We start from the raw sequence: 21,357 nt of genomic DNA on the forward strand, positions 1-21,357 counted from the left end.
ACCAATCTGTTCTCTGTATCTACGAGTTTGTTTTTCTTTCTTTCTTTCTTTGTTTAAATTCCACATATGAGTGAAATCATATGGTATTTGTCTTACTCTGTCAGACTTCTTTGACTTAGCATAATATCCTCAAGTTCCATCCATGCTGTCTCAAGTGGCAAGATTTCCTTTTTTTTTTTTTAATGTCTGAGTGGTATTTTATTATATATACATACCACATCTTTATCCATTCACCCATTGATGGACACTTAAGTTGTTTCCATATCTAGGATATTGTAAAAAAATGCTGCAGTGAGCATAGGGGTGCATATGTCTTTTCAAATTAATGTTTTAGTGTTCTTCAGATAAATACCCAGAAGTGAAATAGCTGAATCACATGGTAGTTCTATTCTTAAATTTTTCAGGAATCTACATACCATTTTCTGCAGTGGCTGCACCAGTTTACATTCCCACCAGTAGCGCACAAGGATTTCCTTTTCTCTACATCCTCTCCAACATTTGTTGTTTTTTGTCTTTTTGATAATAACCATTCTAACAGGTATGATGATTAGTGATGTTGAACATCTTTTCATGTACCTGTTGGCCGTGTGCTTGTCTTCTTTGGAAAAATGTATATTCAGAACTTCTGCCCATTGTTTAATTAAGTTGCTTTTTGTTGTTGAGTTGTATGAGTTCTTTATATATTTTGGATATTAACCCTTTGTCAAGTGTATGATTTGTAAATATCTTTTCCCATTCAGTAGGTTGCCTTTTCATTTTGATGATGGTTTCCTTCACTATGCAGAAGCTTTATAGTTTGATGTAATCCCATTTATTTATTTTTGCTTTTGTTTCTTTTGCTTTTGGAGTGAGATCCACCAACCATTGCTAAGACCAATGTCAATGTGTTTACCACCTTTGCTTTCTTCCAGGAATTTTACGGTTTCAGGTCTTAAAATCTTCAAGCCATTTTGAGTTAATTTTTGTGTATGGTGTAAGATAGTGGTCTAGTTTCATTCTTTTGCATGTGCCTGTCCAGTTTTCCCAACACAATTTATCAAAGAGACTGTCTTCCCTCTGTTGTATCTTCTTGGCTCCTCTGTCATAAATTAACTGTCCATATATACATGGGTTTATTTCTTGGCTCTCAGTTCTGTTCCACTGATCTGTGTGTCTGTTTTTTTATGTGAAGTGGCTATTCTTTTCTTGTCTGTGAACTGATTATCCTCTTAATGCATGAAAGTACATGTTACATTGATCATGTGGATAAGAGAAGTGTCTTCAGATCGAAAACTGGAATTGAGGAGGCAGGTAGGGAGACTGGAAGGTAGAAATCTCCTTTCTTGTTCCAAACTGTAAAAGGACATCACACAGAAGTCTGCTTGTAACATTTACAGGGTGAGAGGCAAGATGGAAATGAAGATACACATGCCATTTTTAGGTTCTTAATCAAGCTAACAAAGTATTATGTGAAATATGTCCTATAATACTACTTTGACAAATATATTTTCATAGCAAAAAATGTGTTAAACTAAGTTTTTTATATACGTGCTAGTCATCAAAATAATTAAAATAATTTATTGGGCAATTGAAGGGCCAGTAATGTTTGGATAAGTAATGAAATAAAGACATACATAATTAACATTATATACTTATTCCATAAAATGTATTTATCTTGCCTTTACTTCTACAAAATCATTAATTATATTTTAATACTTGTATTAGTTCCTAGGGCTGCTGTAGCAAATTACCACAAACTCGGTGACTTAAAGTAACAGAAATTTATTCATTCACAGTTCTGGAGACCAAAAGTCCAAAATCAAGGTCTTGGCAGGGCTACTCTCCTTCTGAAGGCTCTAGGGAAGAATCCATTCCTTGTCTTTTCCAGCTTCTGGTGACTGCCAGCATTTGTTGGCTTGTGGATGCACTACTCCAACCTCTGCCCCCATCTTCACATATCTTTCTTGTGTGTGTGTGTGTGTGTGTGTGTGTGTGTGTGTGTGTGTGTGTGTATAATTTCCCTTTGCCTGTCTCTAATATGGACACTGGTGATGGCACTTTGAATCCATTGGGATTATCCCGGATTATCACCTCATTTTTAAATCCTTAACCACAACTGCAAAGACTCTTTCCAAATAAGGTAACAAGGATTAAGACTTGATGTCTTTGGGGCTACTAGTCAGCTCACTATAATAATCAAGGGTTTCCTGCTTCTTTTAATATTAATCAACTAAAGGATTTAAAAACATATATTTTTATTTAAAGTATATAAAGTTTAAGTGTATTGTTGGCCTGAAACAAATAGACTGCCAGATATTTCTTCAGCAAAGATGGGTTTATTTAGGGTCATCAGAGAGTTGCAATTTGGTGCCTGCAACCATGGCAAGCCACGTGTAAGTACCCCCTTCTGGTCTCCCAACTCTGTTTAATTGAAATGTCTGTTTGTTAATTTTTTACATTTCCCTCTGTTGATCAAGGTCTTTCTCTGAAAGCATCCCTGATCAATAGTCAAGTTTTCTAGTTTCAGTGGCTTTTTGTTCCTCTATGTCAGGAAGGACCTCTCCTGAGTGTAATGTCTCATGTCAGAGGGAAAGTCGACAGATTGGAAACTGATTAAGGTCATATTCAAGTAACAGGACAAGTAGGAGGGAGAACTCTCAGGCACTTTTTGTGTGAAGTCCGTATGTTATCAAGATCATAGACGTTGGAAATCACCTGAAGCATTACATCATCATCAAAGGTTTGGCAACAAAATTCTAACAGACCTAGTCCAGATATCTTGGGAAAGCTGTCTCATCAGATGTTGTTTGCTTCAAATTCAGGAAATCTTTACTTCAGGTCACCAGATGGTATGTAGGTCCAGTCAGGTTTTGGCACTTTCTTTAGCTGTGACATGTGAATCCAAGAGTCTGTTGATTGGAATTTGGGGGCACAAGGGTTGGTTAGCAATACTTGGAAGGGGCCTGTCCAGTGTGGTTGAAGAAAGTTCTTCTGAAGGTTTCCTTTTCAATAGATGAAATCTCTAGGTTGCAAGATGTGATGCTTAAGGTCTTTGTTTCCTAAGGGTTTGCTGAGAAAAGATTGCTCTAACAAAACAAGGTTATTTTTAATAGAAGCAATTAGTCCTTTGCAGTATTGGACTACCTTTCCTTTTATCTGTTGTGGATCAAAAGAAGCAGAGGCCAATTGCATTGGGCATCCTGTGACTATCCCAGTAGGTGAGAGTTCATGAGTTCCAAAAGGGGTGGGTCTGAGATTTAGAAGGACCAATGGCGATGCTTTTGCCCAGCGTATTTGGAGGACCTCTACAAATTTTGCCTGTTGAGTCTTAATAATGCTGTAAGTGCGTTTGACTAAACCAGAGGTTTGAGCTTGGTGAGCACAGTGAAAGTGCTGTAAAACCAGCGAAGCAGCATAGACTTGTTGAAGCACATGGCCAGTAAAATGGGTTCCTCAATCACTGCGAAATTTGAGAGGAGTTTCCCAGGTAGGGGTAATCTTTTCCAAAAGGACTTTAGCCATAGAAGAGGCAGTAGCCTGTCTGCAAGGGAAGGCTTCAGTCCAGTGTGAAAACATACAGACCACGACTAAAACACATTTATATTCACTAGACACAGGAAGTTGTATCAAATCCATTTGCCAGAGCTCGAGCAGTCCATTGGGCAGTTTAAAATGTCTGGGAGCAGTACCAACAGGCTTCCCTGGGTTGTACTTTGGACAAGTGGGACAAGTGAGGTAGGTGCTTTTGTGGCCTTGTTGATATTGTGGCCTTGTTAATAATCACCAATATTGATCCATGCAGGCTACTATTTTGTCAGTAGACCAATGGTTTAATGCATGCACAGTGGTGAGGTGTGGGAATTTTAGAGTCTCCTGTAGGACTGGGTTGTAATTTGGTCCAAACCAGAGCTTTCTCTTTTTATCAAACCAACAATTGTTGAATTTCCAATCTTGTTTTTCCTTTTTTGAGGCTAATTGTTGAACTCTCTAGCCAGTTTTTCTAAATTATCATTTGGGGAAATATCTCTTCGAACCATGACAGAGATTTGGCTGCTTTAAGGGCAGCATTCCTTGCAGCAATATTGGCAGGATGATTTTCCCCTAGCTTTCAGAGAGTCAAGTTTAGAATGCCCCAGTATCTTAAAAGTAGCTAAAGAGGCAGGTAAAAGCATTACATTAAATAATTCCTGAACATAGGGGCCATTTAAAATTTTATTTCCACTAGAAGTTAGGAAGCCACACTGCTTCCACAACATTCCAAAATCACAGGTAGTCTAAAAGCATATCTACTATTGGTATAAATATTGGCAGTTTTGTCCTTGGCTAAAGTACAAGCCCATGTAAGAACATGTAATTCAGCTTGCTGGGCTGAAGTAACCGTAGGTAAAGATGCTGCCTCAACAACATCAAAAGGAGTTGTAGGGGCTTCCCTGGTGGCGCAGTGGTTGAGAGTCAGCCTGCTGATGCAGGGGACACAGGTTCGTGCCCCGGTCCGGGAAGATCCCACATGCCGCAGAGCGGCTGGGCCCATGAGCCATGGCCGCTGAGCCTGCGTGTCCGGATCCTGTGCTCCGCAACGGGAGAGGCCACAACAGTGAGAGGCCCGCGTACCGCAAAAAAAAAAAAAAAAAAAAAAAAAAGGAGGTGTAATAGAATACCCATAACGATATTTACCATTGTCATTTAAAAAATAAGAACCATCAGTGAACCATGTGAAGTCAACGTTACCCAGTGGAATCTCCTGCAGATCATCATGGGGAGTCAGGAGGTGGTCCGTCAGCTTTAAGCTGTCATAAGGGTCTCATCAGTAACAGAGGGAAGAGTAACTGGGTTAAGGTTATTATAGTGTGAAAGAGTTATGTGAAGGACAGTTAACAAAAGCACTTCATATGAGGTGACTGACTGAGAAATATTGAGTGTGATGAGAATTCAGGAGAGCTTCTACAGCATGAGATACAAAAATGGCTAAAGGGAATCCCACAGCGATTTTCTCAGTGGCCTTAACCAAAACGGCAGTGGTTGTAATGGCTCCAAGATAAGGGGGAGGGTAGCCCCATCCGGTTGCTGGCTTTAATACCCTATGGGCTGGTGATGGTTGCCATGTTTTGGGTGAGTACTCTATGTGTCTGTGTTCTGAGGGACACAGTGTTTGGAAAAGGTAGAGGACCAGTGGTGGGATGAGAAGAAAGAATTGTATGTCAGGAGAAGGAAGGCTTTTGGAGAATATTAGTCTTGGGAGATCAGGTTTTAAGCCTTAGAGAACAATTTTTAAAAGACAGAGTTAGAGAGGTCTAATTGACATAGAATAAAGTGCACATATTTTAACTGTACAGGGTGATGTTTTTCCATATGTACATTTCCATGGAACCATCAGCACAATCAAGATAGTGAACACATCCATCATTCCCCAAAGTGTTCTTGTTCCTCTTTATAACCCTTCCCTGCTTTCCTCTCCACCTCTCCATCCCAAACAACCATTGATCTGCTTTCTATCATTAGAGTTTAGTTTACATTTATATAAATGGAATCATATAAGATGTTCTCTTTTTTCTTCTGACTTACTTCACTCAGCGTAATTATTTTGATACTTGTGTATGTTGGGTGTATCTATAGTTCATTCTTTTTTATAGGGGAACAGTATTCAATTGTATGAATATACCACAATTTGTTTGTTCATTTACCTGTGGATGGGCATTTGTGTTGTTTCCAGTTTTTGGCTATTACTAAAAATGCTGCTATAAACATTTGCAGGGCTTCCCTGGTGCACAGTGGTTAAGAATCCGCCTGACAATGCAGGGGACACGGGTTCGAGCCTTGGTCCAGGAAGATCCCACATGTCACGGAGTAACTAAGCCTGTGTGCCACAACTACTGAGCCTGCGAGCCTAGAGCCCGTGCTCCACAACAAGAGAAGCCACCGCAATGAGAAGCCCACGCATGGGAACAAATAGTAGCCTCCGCTCACTGTAACTAGAGAAAGCCCGTGCGCAGCAACGAAGACCCAGTGCAGCCAAAAATAAATAAATATAAAACAGAAACTCCAAAAAAATTTGCAAACATTAAAAAATTATTATCATTATTAAACATGAGAGTTGTTAATGAATATGAAAAGGGATTGAAGGGTCATGAAATGCTGGTTACAATCCTGACTTCTCCATGCTAGTGAAGAAGTTCTTGAGCTAGTGAAAAGATCCTGCCTCCCCTTTACTACCTGCAAGACATGAGATAGAATTAGTTAAAACACATAAATGTATCAAACCTGAAGCTACTTGGAGAAAGGTGTCATTTACAACACAATTTAAGGTTCTGTGTAAACATGGCATATTGAATATGCATCTAATTTCTCTCCTTCAAAACCCATTAAAACTATGGTAAAGACAGCTCATGCAGCTCAATATCAAAAAAACAACACAATCAAAAAATGGGCAGAAGATCTAAATAGACATTTCTCCAAAGAAGACGTACAGATGGCAAAAAAACACATGAAAAGATGCTCAGCATCACTAATTATTAGAGAAATGCAGATCAAAACTACAATGAGGTATCACCTCACACTGATCAGAGTGGCCATCATCAAAAAATCTATAAACAATAAATACTGGAGAGGGTGTGGAGAAAAGGGAACCCTCTTGCACTGCTGGTGGGAATGTAAATTGGTACAGCTACTATGGAGAACAGTATGGAGGTTCCTTAAAAAACTAAAAATAGAACTACCATATGACCCAGCAATCCCACTCTGCATATATCTGGAGGAAACCATAATTCGAAAGGATGCATGCACCCAGATGTTCATTGCAGCACTATTTGCAATAGTCAGGACATGGAAGCAACCTAAATGTCCATTGACAGATGAATACATAAAGAAGATGTGGTACATATATACAATGGAATATTATCAGCCATTAAAAGGAATGCAATAATGCCATTTGCAGTGACATGGGTGGACCTAGAGATTGTCACACCGAGTGAATAAGTCAGAAAGAGAAAGACAAATATCGTATAGTATCAGTTATATGTGGAATCTAGAAAAATGGTACAGATGAACTTATTTGCAAAGCAGAAATAGAGCCACAGATGTAGAAAACAAACTTATGGTTACCAAGGGGGGAAGGGAGGGGTGGAATGAATTGGGAGATTGGGATTGACATATATACACTACTATATGTAAAATAGATAACTAATGAGAACCTACTGTATAGCACAGGGAACTCTGCTCTGTGGTGACCGAGATGGGAAGGGAATCTAAAAAAGATTAGATGTATGTATATGTATAACTGATTCACCTTGCTGTACAGCAGACACTAACAACATTGTAAAGCAACTATACCCCAATAAAAATTAATTTAAAAAACTACGGTAAAGTAGTAAAAAGTAAAAATTAAGACATAACTCTCAAGGAAAGAGAAGATGAGAGTAGTTAACAGTGTTGGAAGCTATGTAACTGATTTCACTGACCGAAGAAAGCCCAATCCTAAAAATGCAACAGGGAAAGCTAAGGCCACATTTTATCTACACTGAAGAATCCCCAAAAGACTCAGGAACTGGGAGCACTAGGTGCCTCTGGGACCGAAGATTATGGGGTGGGAGAAGGAGGGGCTAAAATGAGGAGGACTGCTGCACAGCTGAGTCAGTCGTTTGGAAGGTGCATCCACTGCTTTCCCTCCACCACCCCTGCAGCGGTGTATATGGACCCTGTAGAGAGTCCCATATACAGACTGGGTCCTGAATGCTGAGACTCCTGGCTTTCTTGCTCCATTTGGCTTTGAAATTCTGGCAACCAGACACCATCCAGGTGGGAAATTTAAAGAGTCTCCCTGAGAAATCTGATTAGCATAAGAAAAAGGACTTATAAATAGTGACATCTGGGTTCCCAACAGATCTTCCAGCCAAGGCACTCTACACTGATCCTAAAGTGGACATAGCTCACCTACCAACTCAGTTTCCACTCAGTATTTTCTTTTTAATTTTTATTTATTTAAGTTTTTTTAATTTTTAAAATTTTTTTGATGTGGACCATTTTTATTATTATTATTATTATTATTATTTTTCGGTACGTGGGCCTCTCACTGTTGTGGCCTCTCCCGCTGCGGAGCACAGGCTCCGGACGTGCAGGCTCAGCGGCCATGGCTCACAGGCCTAGCCGCTCTGCGGCATGTGGGATCTTCCCAGACCGGGGCACGAACCCGTGTCCCCTGCATCAGCAGGTGGACTCTCAACCACTGCGCCACCAGGGAAGCCCTGATGTGGACCATTTTTAAAGTCTGTATTGCATTTGTTAAAATACTGCTTCTGTTTTATGTTTTGTTTTTTTGGCCTCAAGGCATGTGGGATATTAGGTTCCTGACCAGGGATCAAACCTGCACCCCCGGCATTGAAAGGCGAAATCCTAACCACTGGACCTCCAGGGAAGTCTCAGTATTTTTTTTTTTTAAATTGAGATGTTTTTTCTCCCATTTTTATTACTGGAGTCTATTTTGTTTCAAGGGAGATTAATAGATTTAATGACTATCATTGTCTCGCAAATCACATTTAAAATAAACCTTGATACAGCAGAACTTAACACAACATTGTAAATCAACTATGCTTCAATTAAAAAAACAAAACAAAACTTGAATTATAGTGAGAGCTCCAAGTTCACCCTGTGGGTCAATGGGGCTCTACACACAAGTGAGGAACTTGGGGTAGTGGTTAGTGTGTTTCTGCAACTGTTGATCTTTAACAACTGTCAAATAGTTCCACAGTGCTAGATTTTGTGCTTGAAAAAACAGATGATCGCACCGATCAAAAATGGTTCCCTGCACAAATACCTTTTCATTACTTCTCAGTGAGAAAACATTCTAGGGCATCTGCTCTTCTCTCACAGCCCAGGTCTGGCTTCTGTTGCCATCTGCTGTCAGCTGCTGAGCTAAGCCGAGCACCTCTTCCTTTCAAAGTCTAGAGGGGCTCTGGGTCCTGAGGAAGAAAGTGAATTAAGAATTCGTAGGAGGTGCTGACTGTCCCCATGGCGGCTGCGCTGGAGCCCGGGCCGGGGGCGGGGGGGGCCGGGAAGGCGAAGGTAGAATTAGAAGATCATGTGACATTTGAGTAGGAGGATTTATCTTGGTGACTTTAGGATGCTGGTTCCATTGTAGGTATAATTATGCAAAGCTAAGAATCCAGGAAAGACTTGCCAGAGAAGGAATTACAAACAAGATTTTATATGAAAGTACCCACCTTGATCCTGAAAGAAAAAAACCCAACTGTGGCAGCAGCAGCAGTTGAGCAGTCTTGAGCACAGAAAACACAGACACAACTCACTTCGGTGTGAACAAAGCTGAGATCAGCTATAGAAAGCATTTTATGTACCATAAGGCTTTCAGTCAAGTAAATAAAGTATGTGTAAGTTGTAAAAAAAAAAAAAAAAAAAAAAAAGAAGAATTACTTCGCTTCTCGCCTTGGAGCCGGTACTGGGCAAGGCTCTTCCAGAACTGCACTTGATTCTTCCATGAATCCCGTGTGGTCAGTGTCACCTTGCAGCTTTCTCCTGGATCGTGTACGGCAGGCGCACTCACGGTGCAGGCTTCAAGCTGACTGGGGCAGAGTCCTGTTCCACCAAGTCTGGCTCTCAGAGCTCCGTTTTGGCCTAGGAGTGCGGCTATGAAGATTAAAAGACGTGCGACTAAGGCGCCAGCTCTGGGCCGGCAGCAGGCACGCAGGGCTGGGAGGTTTCTCACAGTCTAGCCTCCAAAAGTTTCTCTGCACCAGTGGCTGGGCCAGATGTCCCACCTAGTTATGATTTATGTAGTGGCAGCATCAAAACCAGATACTTTTCTTACACTTGAATACATTCAAGAATAAAGACCTCTGCTGACAGGGTTCTTTTTTTTTTTTACAGTATTTTTTTTATTTTAATTTTTATTTATTTATTTTTGGCTGCGTTGGGTCTTCGTTGCTGCACGCAGGATTTCTCTAGTTGTGGTGAGCGGGGGCTACTCTTTGTTGCGGTGTGCAGGCTTCTCACTGCGGTTGCTTCTCTTGTTGCAGAGCACGGGCTCCAGGCGCGCAGGCTTCAGTAGTCTGGCACGTGGGCTCAGTACTTGTGGCGCGCGGGCTTCGTTGCTCCGCGGCATGTAGGATCTTTCCGGACCAGGGCTCAAACCCGTGTCCCCTGCATTGGCAGGCGGATTTTTAACCACTGTGGCGGCAGGGAAGCCCTGCTGACGGGGTTGTTAACCTGGGGTTCACAGACTCCAGAGGGTCTCTTAACTCCCTGAAATGGTACCCCAGTGTTGGTGGTAAGGGTACGCGTCCTTTTGCGGGAAGGACTATGGCTTTCATCAGGTAGTCTGGAGGGTTCTGACCCAAACAGGTTTAGGAATCAAAGCCTTAGACCTTCCAGGTAAACCGCAGCTGAGCAAAATCGCGACTTTGAACGGCATTTCAACCTGCCTCCTCGGTGGGCGGTACAAGATGACTCCACGCCCTCCACTCCTTCGGCAGCACCTCTGGGGGCAGGGCTGAGGTCGGCCACGCCCTCCAAACACCGCCCATTCCCCTGCTCGGGGTGGGGCATTCCTACTGGGCATGCTCAGTACCAAGGACTCGGGTTGGCCTCCTAGGCGGAAGCGGGTTGGCCTCCTAGGCGGAAGCGGGTCCCTGAGAGTTTGTGTGTTCTTCCCAGGGTTCTCCGCGCTACCGTTATGGTCGCCTCCTTGGGCCGGTGTCCGCACATGGGGTTCTGGGGCTGTGGATGTGCTTACAGGAACTGTCGCCACTAGTCTTCGACGTCTTTGGACCCTCTTCCTTTCACTTTCTTTTGTTGACTCCTGTGTGACCCTCGTAGGGTTCTGTTTCGGTTGCACCGATGTCTGAGGTGATGTGGACCCCGGAGCTGGCCCTTCTGAGGGGCTTCCCCACTGAGGCTGAGCTGCAGCAGTGGAAGCAGGAGGGAGTCGCCGGTTCGGGTGAGAGGGGTGCACTTGCCAAGGAGGGACTGAGGCCAGCGTGGGGACTGTGGGGAGGAGGGGTGGCGGCGGCTGGGTTCTTATCCCTTCTGGTTTTATTTTTTTCCTACTCAAATCTATCTGATTCTTAATGCTTTGGGTTGCTGCATCCTTGACATAGTGGGCGCGGTTCAAAGGCTCCGTGCATGTCTTTACCCCAAACTTCTCACCGTCCAGGTTCAATAATAATAATGTCAATTGTTTTTCTAATCTCTGAACATTTCTTCAGTCATTTAATGCTTAGAATAGACCTGTAAGGTAGACACTACTTTTATTCCCGTTTTGCAGATGGAGGCATTTAAGTACAGATTGGTTAAGTAATTTATTCAAGGGCACACAGCTGGTAAGCACAACAGCTGAAATGAGGCAGCAAAGATGTAATCTTGTAAGCAAAGCACATTTACCGGACAGAGAAAGAGTTAAAAGGCACATTTACTAGTGGGTTATAGGCACATCTGGTTGTGGGATTTAGGCTGGACCCAAAAGAGAAATAACAATGTAGGACAGTATATATCCTGTCCTATATATTTGTGTGTGTGTGTATGTATGTGTGCGCGGGCCCGTGTTTGTGTGTATACGCAATAGGTGCTTCAGGAGAGAGGTAGTTTCTGAAGTTTGGGTCTGCAAGTCTTATGGAACAAGTCAAACTTGACCTGATTTTTGTTTAAAGAGTAAGACTGACAAGTGGAAAAGTTTCCCAGGAGGAGTCACAAGTGTAAAAGTGTGGAGGCAGGAATGTGCATATGGATATTAGGGGAACAATGAGTGAACCAGGTTTTCATCAGGGAGGACCGTGGGGGTAGGAGGAGCCAGATCGTGAAAGGAAACTTTGTCAGGAAACTTTTCTGTTGTCAGTAGGAATTCTTTTGAATTCCCAGCAGAATTCCTTTTGATGTTACTTGCTAATGAGGAATATTATTTCTGGGTCTAACTTCTGCCATGCTATTCATGGTATGAATGAGCTTCTAATTCTAGGAAAAGTGATGGGCATTTGCTCAGTGCTTTGTGGTTAATGTATAGGAAACATTCTAAGTATATACATTTTTTTTGACATGCTGAAATGGTAATAGTGTTACCTTTTACGGTATGAAAGTAGTTGTTCTTTGGATTATTGGACTAATTTTTTTCTATTACAGAGAGTGGATCTTTCCTGCAATTGCTGCTAGAAGGGAACTATGAGGCCATATTGTTAAATTCATTGACTCAAAGTATTTTAAATTCAGCAACGATGACTGAAGAAAAGATTGACAGCTACCTAGAGAAGCAGATAGTAACATTCCTGGATTACTCAACAGATTTGGACAAAACCAGAAGGTAGAATTTTATTTGAAATTTTCGTAGGGAAACAGATTCTGAATACATTTACTATTGCCTTGACAGTGTAAGGCACTGATTTTTGCAGTTGTTGAAAAACCTGGCTTTATGTTTACTCAGGACTCATGATGTACCAAATAATCTATGTAAGAGTTTCTGTCCAGAGGACCATCGAGAATGAAAAGGTAAAGTGGTGTAGGATATAGAGGTTTCATATATAACACTGACTTATGCCTGGGTGGTAGCTGCTAACCCACTGAGTTTCTAAATGCTTAAGTCTCATAGGTTTTAGCCATAGACAAGACTTCAGACCTTCTTTTCTTTTAACTTGAAAGTGTACACTCTCCATCTTGCTGTTTGTAGATCGCTGAGTGATAATTGTAACTACTTTTATTATGTTTTAGGTAATCTTTAATGTTTTTATTATGGAACCCTTGGTTTATCTTCTTCCATTGACGTTTATGTAATTTTATAGGGTTAAATATAATGGATAGGTACACAGCAGTGTAACCTAAGTTTTTCAGTGGCTTATATTTTACTGTTGTTAGTTTGTTAATATACCTTCCTTTTCTCTACTATCTCTGGCAACCACATCAAGCTTTAGTTGTCTTTAAAACACAGTTTTGTTTTACCATTATTTCTAGGGAATGGCTTCATTTAGTTCTTCAACAAATCAACTACTGGCTAGGTGTTGAGGTTGTGAAGATGAATAAAACATAATCTGTATCTATAAGGAGTTCACAGAAGAGTGCTACTGTAGGCATTTTATTTAAAAAAATTAGTGTCATTCATTTTTATTTTTTTGGTTTCCTAGAAGTTTACATTCCTCTGATGTCATTCTTGATTATTATTTTGCTGTCAGGTGTGTGTGTGTTATCATAGCCATTAGCTTTGTGTGGTGCACATGAAAACACACATACGCACAAATACATTATACACTGGTGGACCAGAATTCGGCTTGTCACACAGAGCTGAGAAGAGACATTTCAGTTACCTCATTATGAGGTATTTGGAAATTAAACTCTATTCTCAATTCCCCTTAAGGATTGTGATTTTTAGTTATGACAGTTATATTAAGGCTTTCAGATCTTGCTGCACACCTGTTTCCTCAAGTTTCCTAACTTCTAATTACAAGCAGCCTCTTTTGTCACCTGTTTTCTGCTCATTCTTTGCTGTCAGTTGTGCTGCATCCAGGGCATTCCAGCTACCACAGACTTGTAGGCTTGTTTTTGTTTTTGTTTTCCTTAAAGAATCTTCCTTTTGAGGTAGGGCCTAGGGGATATGGGAAGAAGAGGGTGAGTGCTTTTATTTTTCCTTCAATGTGAAGCTACAGGATTCTCTGGCTGCTGTTCGTTAGAGTTGAATCCCCACCTATTTGTGTTTTAATCTAGGGGTTGGCACATTACTGCTGGTGGAGCAAGTCCAAAGTGCCTAAGAATGATGTTTACATTTTTAAAGGGTTGGAAAAAAAGAAACACGTGTGACCCACAAAGCTTAAAGTTTTTTTTTTTAATCTCTCCTTTGCCGTATAGGTTTACCTACCCACTCCTGTCTTCAGCCAAAGTAGGATTGAAGAGAAATGGGTTCAAGTGAAATTTCTAGGGTTTTTTTTTTTGTTGTTGTTGTTCTAATAGTTGGTAGTACAGGATCAGTAAAATATTTGAAAACTTTTTGTTGTCAGTTTTCTTTTGTATAAAATCAGTTTTCCATCCAGTCAGTGTCAGAGCTGTTAAACAGAACACAAGACAAAATTCTAAGTGCCTGATAGGGTCCTAAACCAGTGCTGTTCAGGAGAACTTCCTGGGATGATGGAGATATTCTGTATCTACGCCGTACAGTACGGTAGCCAGTAGCCACGTTTGGCCATTGAGCACTTGAAATGTGGACAGTGCAACTGAGGGACTGAATTTTAAATTTTATTTAATTGTAATTAATTTAAATTTAAAGCAGCCATATGTGGCTCATGGTAATAATATTGGACATTGCAGATCTAAATTGTTTCAGAAATTTTTTTTGTAATACTCTCAGATAATCTCAATAAATGTTGATATCTTACATTTTTCTTAATAAAACTGAAATGAAATAATGTGTTTGTGGTTATACAGTGATAGTGGCTCGTGTTTATTTCTTTATTCTTATATGCAGACAACAGCTGATATTCCTACTTGGTGTGAGCAGTTTGCAACTTTTTGTTCAGAGTAACTGGACCGGGCCTCTTGTTGATTTACACCCTCAGGATTTTTTGCCGTCTGTTGTGTTCCAGCAGTTTAGTGAGGTACGCTTCTTGGAAATGTCATATATAGGCATTATTGTGTTGTTTATTCTTTAGGAACGGCTCTTTATAAACTGGAGTTAATAATAGGTAGGAGAGAAACATGACTTTATTGCTTGTACAGAACCTACTAAGAATGCTTGTTCATTGATCAGATTTTCAATTCCAGAAGTTCCATTATCAGACTCAAACTCCTCTTCAGATGCTCCCCATTTTATGGAGCTCTATTAGCTGCTCTTTTTATTAAAGTGCAGGCAGCTGCACCAGTCACCCAGCTGCATATGTTACCACAGTTACGTAAAGATCTTTTCTGGCAAAGTAGAGAATGTGGAGATCTGTTTAATTTTGTTGCAGGAAACTTTTGCTGCTGTCCTTACTAACAGTTCCCAGAGGTGATTTCCTTTATGTCACAGATATACTTATTTGTATATACTTAAAGTGTCTGGCACAGAGGTGCTCCATGGCGATAATGATTCTTATTATCCATATATGGAGATAATATTATTGACCTGCATCAGTAGGTCATCAGTAGAGCTTTCAGTTTGAATTCCTCAGTACTGTTTGAGCACATATACGCAGGGCTTGGGGGATATGACATGATCTGAAAAGAAGTATGGTAACTGATTTATCCAGCCACCTCAGAACTAGAGCATTACTGTCGATCACTCAGCCTGGAAGGCTGCTTAGCATCCAAAACTTGCACAGCAAAAGGGACCTATTTACTGTTACCTGGTTTCTCAGAATTAGAAGTAACAAATGAAAGGGGAATGGAGTTGTTAGAGATTAGTGTTAATAATTTGATGGTGGTTGGAAAGAGAAATACAAAAGCAGTCATAATCTGAAGCCTCTGTACACATCAGTTTGAGTCATTATGTTATATTGCAATAGAGTAATTGAGATTCATAATGCCCCTAAATCGTTATTGAAAGGTTAAAAGCTCTTCCGTATCTTATGTCTAAGAAGGGAATTTAATCTATACTTTACAAAAGTTTTCATCCAAAATGGTTAAAATAAAATCCCTAAGATTTTGGCACTTAAAGAGATATGCTTCAGTTATCTAGGAAATTACTTGTAAGGAATGTCTCATTCCCTCTCTTACTGTGTACGAAACAGTTTCTGGCCTCTCTTGCCCTATAGTGCAGGTTAGAAACCCACCAGACAAAGTCATAAATACGTACCGAGTGCTAATGTGTGGTTGGAGTGGTGCTTCATTCACGTATGCTATATCAATTTGACGTATTCTCCAGATGAGAAGACTGATGCTCACAGTGGTGAAAGAAACTTGTCAGAGACCTTGTAGCTGGGGGATTGGAACACACATTTTCTGGGTCTAAATTCAATACTCTTTCTGCTATACTAAAGTAGAAGCACCTGTAAAGTTAGGTAACAATTCAAACAGTACAGAAATGGGTTACATGAGAGGTTCAACCTATAAGAAATACTGAAATTAGGGCTTCCCTAGTGGCGCAGTGGTTGAGAATCTGCCTGCTAATGCAGGGGACACGGGTTCGAGCCCTGGTCTGGGAGGATCCCACATGCCGCGGAGCAGCTAGGCCCGTGAGCTACAACTACTGAGCCTGTGCGTCTGGAGCCTGTGCTCTGCAACAAGAGAGGCCGCGATAGTGAGAGGCCCTCACATCGCGATGAAGTGTGGCCCCCGCTTGCCACAGCTAGAGAAAGCCCTCTCACAGAAACAAAGACCCAACACAGCAAAAATAAATAAAATAAATTAATAAACTCCTACTCCCAACATCAAAAAAAAATACTGAAATTAATGAAGACGTGTGGAAAGTGAATTTTGTCTGAGAAGACCTTTTCGTCAAGAGTGGACCTTGAGTTAGAACCTGAAAGATGATGAGGAAATGGACAGGTAGAGAAGAGAAAGAAATACGTTCTAGGTGCAGTCACATGAGCAGAAATTTAGAGGGGAGAAGAGTGTGGTGTTTGTGGGAAACGGATGCTTTGAGCCTGTTGGAGCAGCCGTAAAAGGTCAGCCTTGATGGGGCTCAAATCATAGGAAACTATAAATAAGACCTTGATTTTAATTTTTTTATTAGAAGTGCCTCATATGGGACTTCGCTGGCAGTCCAGTGGTTAAGACTTTGCCTTCTGATGCAGGGGGTGTGGGTTCAATCCCTGCTCTGGGAGCGAAGATCCCACATGCCTTGTGGCCAAAATACCAAAATCATAAAACAGAAGCAATATTGTAACAAATTCAATAAAGACTTTAAAATGGTCCACATTAAAAAAATCTTTAAAAAAAAGTGCCTCATACATTCCAAAAAGCATACAGAATGTGTACAGCTTAAATAATAAAACTCCTTTGTTCCTACCACCTGGCTTGAGAGAGAGAACATCACCAGCATTGTAGAACAGAGCTTCCCGACTGCTGTTCCCCAGGTGTTGAGCCCCTTTGCCATTACAGTAGCTGTGTGGGGCTGGGGCTGGGGGGAGCCTTTGAACTGGTCTCATCTGGTGTAGTAGCCTTCTCTAGTTACCTGATGTGCACTACATATAATAGCATCTTCTGCATTTGCTCTGACTTGGAAAGAGTTGGGAAATACAGGGTTACAAGGTCCCCTGTGTGTGCTTCCTGGTGGTATCCCTGGCCCCCTTTCTCGTGAACCACTCTCTTGAATTTTGTGTTAACATTCCATTGCTTTTCTTTTTTTTTTTAAATTTTATTTATTTATTTGGCTGCGTTGGGTCTTCACTGCTCCAGGCGTGCTTTCTCTAGTTGCGGAGAGAAGGGGCTACTCTTCGTTGCGGTGCGCGGGCTTCTCATTGCAGTGGCTTCTCTTGTTGCAGAGCACGGGCTCTAGGCGCACGGGCTTCAGTAGTTGTGGCTCACGGGCTCTAGAGCGCAGGCTCAGTAGTTGCGGTGCACGGGCTTAGTTGCTCCGCAGCATGTGGGATCTTCCTGGACCAGGGCTTGAACCCGTGTCCCCTGAATTGGTAGGCGGATTCTTAACCACTGTGCAATCAGGGAAGTCCCACAATCCTCTTTAAAACTTGGCCATTTCCCAAAACCTCTGGAAGCACATTTAGAATTCGGTTGGAATATCAGTATTACGTCACAGGAAGATAGAAAAGCATTTAATTTTTTAATGATGGTGATGCAAGGTAACTCTAGGAAAAGAAGTTTATTTGTTTATTCATGCATTCACTCCTTTATTTATTTATTATTTACCCTATTAATGACATTTCCAGAGGACTTAGAGTAGGAGGCTTGGTAACCAACTAAACCTTTGAGTATCAGAGGTAATGAGATCCAAGTAGTATATCATGGAGTATCTCTTTGTGTCATTTTTTATTTGTTGCCCTGTTCAATTACCTGTCTTATCTTTAAAGATTTCGTTTAGAAGATAATGATTTAAATTTGTGCTACAACAGGTAGGCATCTTTCTCATCTCAATGTGATTAGAATAAGGATTCTTTTTCTTAAAGGCATGTCTTGTACTTCACCAGCTTGGTTTGTATGTTAGGAAATAAAGACTGTTAAATCCATCTAAATGGCAAGATGATTTGATGAGGCTGCAGGTCCAGCTTGGGCACATTAGGCGGGGTCTTCTCTCTAGTCCTTTTTTAAAATTAATTAATTAATTAATTAATTATTTTATTTTTGGCTGCATCGGGTCTTTGTTGCTGCACGCGGGCTTTCTCTAGTTGTGGTGAGCGGGGGCTGCTCTTTGTTGTGGTGCGCGGGCTTCTCACTGCGGTGGCTTCTCCTGTTGCAGAGCACGGGCTCTAGGTGTGCAGGCTTCAGTAGTTGCAGCACGTGGGCTTCAGTAGTTGCAGCATGCGGGCTCAGTAGTTGTGGCTCGTGGGGTCTAGAGCACAGGCTCAGTAGTTGTGGCGCATGGGCTTAGTTGCTCTGCGGCATGTGGGATCTTCCTGGACCAGGGCTCGAACCCGTGTCCTCTGCACTAGCAGGTGGATTCTTAACCACTGTACCACCAGGGAAGCCCTTCTTTCTAGTTCTTAAGCAGTAGATTCACTTGTGTATTTGGTACCTCCACTTGGAGGTCTCACAAGGTACCTCAGACTCATTGTGTCCAAGACTGAACTCATGGTGAGGCTCTTCTCCAAACCAGGTCTTCTTCTGGTGTCTCTGTCTCAGTGACCCACACCACCATCATGCAGTTGTCCTAGTCAGAAGTCTAGAAGTGATCCTGGCCCTGTCTTTGAGGACTTCCTCATGCTTAGCATAGCCCTGGAGCTTGCTGAGGGGCAGGAAGAGGTAGAGAGGTCTGAGGGGAACGCAGCATGAGGTGGCAGGAAGAACACTGGTTTGGGAGTTGGAAAACTTGGGCTATAATGTCTGTTTAGATGCTGATAACTTCTGTGTGATTTTGTACTGCACTTAACTTTTTTGTATCTGTTTTCTTCTGAAGTTGAGGCAGTTACAGTACTTCAAAATAGTTCCTTGATTATTGAACTTAAAAAAAAAATTCCTTCTATCCTCAGTGTAGGTAACAGTAACCTTTATTTGTGGTTTGGTGGTGGTCATTCACTTTGTCTTTATTCCTCTAGTACACTTTTCAGTAATGATGAAGGTTATGCAGAGGATGAACCCACAGCTATTACTTTCTTACCTTTATTGAATGTTTCAACAAAGCATTGAGCCAGACACTGGCATCACTTGGATTGTTTAATCCTTACAAGAACCCTGTGAGTTTTAGGTTCTATTATTTTATTTTATAACTGATGAAACAGAGGCTTCAGTTAAAAAAAATTTACCTATGCCCACAAATTAATAATCAGAAAAAGGACCCTATCCTGTGTCTGTGACTTAGAGCCCATGTTCCTAACATTGAGCATTCCTACTATCGATTTTGCGGTAACTGTCAAAATGATTCAGTCCACTTTTTAAAAACACAGGTGCTTGGTCTGTTGTAGAAAATCTCTGTTCAGTAAGAAGTAGATTTTTCAGAGGCATCCCTTTTGGGCAGCCTCTGTTCACATTGGTCCATGATTGTATGCCTACTCAGCATTTGATATGTAAGACCTTGTTGTTTTTTGGCTTTATAGTAATTATGGAGCAGCAATGGTTTGTAATGACATTAGCCAGCTGGTGAGGCATATATGAAATGTAGGTGTTGAATATGAATACTTTCACATAGGGATGGTTTTTATTGAGAAGCTATTTTGTTGTAAGTAAATCTGTAAAGTCATGATGCTTCTTCAATAGTAGCATTTTCTTGGGCTTCCCTGGTGGTGCAGTGGTTAAGAATCCGCCTGCCAATGCAGGGGACGTGGGCTTGAGCCCTGGTCCTGGGAGATCCCGCATGCCACGGAGCAACTAAGCCCAAGCGCCACAACTACTGAGCCTGCACTCTAGAGCCCGTGTGCCACAACTGCTGAAGCCTGCACGCCTAGAGCCTGTGCTCCGCAACAAGAGAAGCCACCCGTGCACTGCAACGAAGAGTAGTCCCTGCTCGTCACAGCTAGAGAAAGCCCATGTGCAGCAATGAAGACCCAGTGCAGCCAAAAATAAATAAATAAATAAATAAAATAAATCTATTAAAAAAAAAAAGGGTGCAACTTGGGAAAAGCAAATTAAAAAAAAAATAGTAGCATTTTCTTGATTGCCCTGTTCTCTAAAGTACAAGCAGGCGGCTGTCTGTCTGTCAGGGCAGGCTGGAATTGTAGATCTCTAAGGGCATTTGTAATGTTAGGACTCCGTCCAGTGCCAACTGCTGTGTAATAGATTAGTGCCTGTGTTTCACAGCTGATTACCTGGAAAATATGTATTCTTGTAAGACATATAAAGATTAATATGTTGCTAAATTATATCATCTTAAATTTTTTTTTTCAGGTCAAAGGACTGGATGCACTCGTTCTGAGTTTGCTCATTCTAGATGGTGAATCAATCTACAGCCTGACCTTGAAGCCTATACTGCTATTATTAGCACGAATTTCCCTAGTGAATGTAAGACATAGGCTGACAGCTATTCAGGTAAGAGAAGAAAAGGAGCCAGGAGATTCAGACCCAGGTGTGACTTTTGTGCTGATTAGCATAAAACTTTAGGTGTGATGCTGAAAATGTCTTGTTATATTTGTTTTCTAAGTCTTCTTTAGGTGTTTAATTTTAAAATCTGATGAAAATAAGCAAAAACTCTCTCTCATGAGATTCATCTAGTATAAAATGAGATGTTGAGCCTCTTTAATGCGGTTGTATATATGTGTTGTGTGTATATTTGCATGTGTATAAATGTTCATTCTCTGAATCTTAAAAATAGGTTTAAAAATACCCTTCATGGGCCTCCCTGGTGGCGCAGTGGTTGAGAGTCCGCCTGCCGATGCAGGGGATGCGGGTTCGTGCCCCGGTCTGGGAGGATCCCATATGCCGCGGAGCAGCTGGGCCCGTGAGCCATGGCCGCTGGGCCTGCGCGTCCGGAGCCTGTGCTCCGCAACGGGAGAGGCCACAACAGTGAGAGGCCCGCATACTGCAAAAAGAAAAAAAAAAAAAAAAAAAAAAATACCCTTCATAGTTTTTGTGAATTTCATGTAAGGATAATGAGTAGCCAAAAGTATAGCACTTTCAGTAGATCTTTTTTTTTTAATTAATTTCACTTTTTACTGTTTTTTACTAAAGCTCCTAGAAGTTTTTTTTTAAATAAATTTATTTATTTTATTTATTTATTTTTGGCTCCTTTGGGTCTTCATTGCTGCACACGGGCTTTCCCTAGTTGTGGTGAGCAGGCTTCTTATTGCGGTGGCTTCTCTTGTTGCAGAGCACGTGCTCTAGGCGTGTGGCCTTTAGCAGTTGTGGCACGCGGGCTCAGTAGTTGTGGCTCATGGCTCTAGA

The 21,357-nt window shown here is 41.4% G+C and overlaps 1 protein-coding gene and 1 pseudogene across 3 annotated transcripts in view; both read left to right on the forward strand.

Annotated features, from left to right (window-relative positions):
• Positions 1 to 1,211: 1,211 nt before the first annotated feature.
• On the forward strand, positions 1,212 to 9,436 carry LOC309815515 (cytochrome c oxidase assembly protein COX20, mitochondrial-like; annotated as a pseudogene). Its single transcript has 2 exons — positions 1,212 to 1,290; positions 8,962 to 9,436. The product of its transcript is annotated as a cytochrome c oxidase assembly protein COX20, mitochondrial-like (transcript).
• Positions 9,437 to 10,609: 1,173 nt separating this feature from the next.
• TTC27 (tetratricopeptide repeat domain 27) overlaps positions 10,610 to 21,357 on the forward strand; it is a 183,888-nt gene continuing 173,140 nt past the window's right edge. The window contains exons 1-4 of one of the 2 annotated variants that reach the window (XM_082642251.1): positions 10,610 to 10,921; positions 12,097 to 12,274; positions 14,420 to 14,549; positions 20,365 to 20,505. In XM_082642251.1, the coding sequence (XP_082498377.1) occupies positions 10,822 to 10,921; positions 12,097 to 12,274; positions 14,420 to 14,549; positions 20,365 to 20,505 (549 nt within the window). In that variant the 5' untranslated portion in view covers positions 10,610 to 10,821. The remainder of the gene's footprint in view (positions 10,922 to 12,096; positions 12,275 to 14,419; positions 14,550 to 20,364; positions 20,506 to 21,357) is intronic. The other variant, XM_082642250.1, reaches the window with a different exon arrangement.

The sequence above is a fragment of the Mesoplodon mirus genome (genome assembly GCF_964341445.2).
Source record: "Mesoplodon mirus genome assembly, chromosome: 14".
NCBI lineage: Eukaryota > Metazoa > Chordata > Mammalia > Artiodactyla > Ziphiidae > Mesoplodon > Mesoplodon mirus.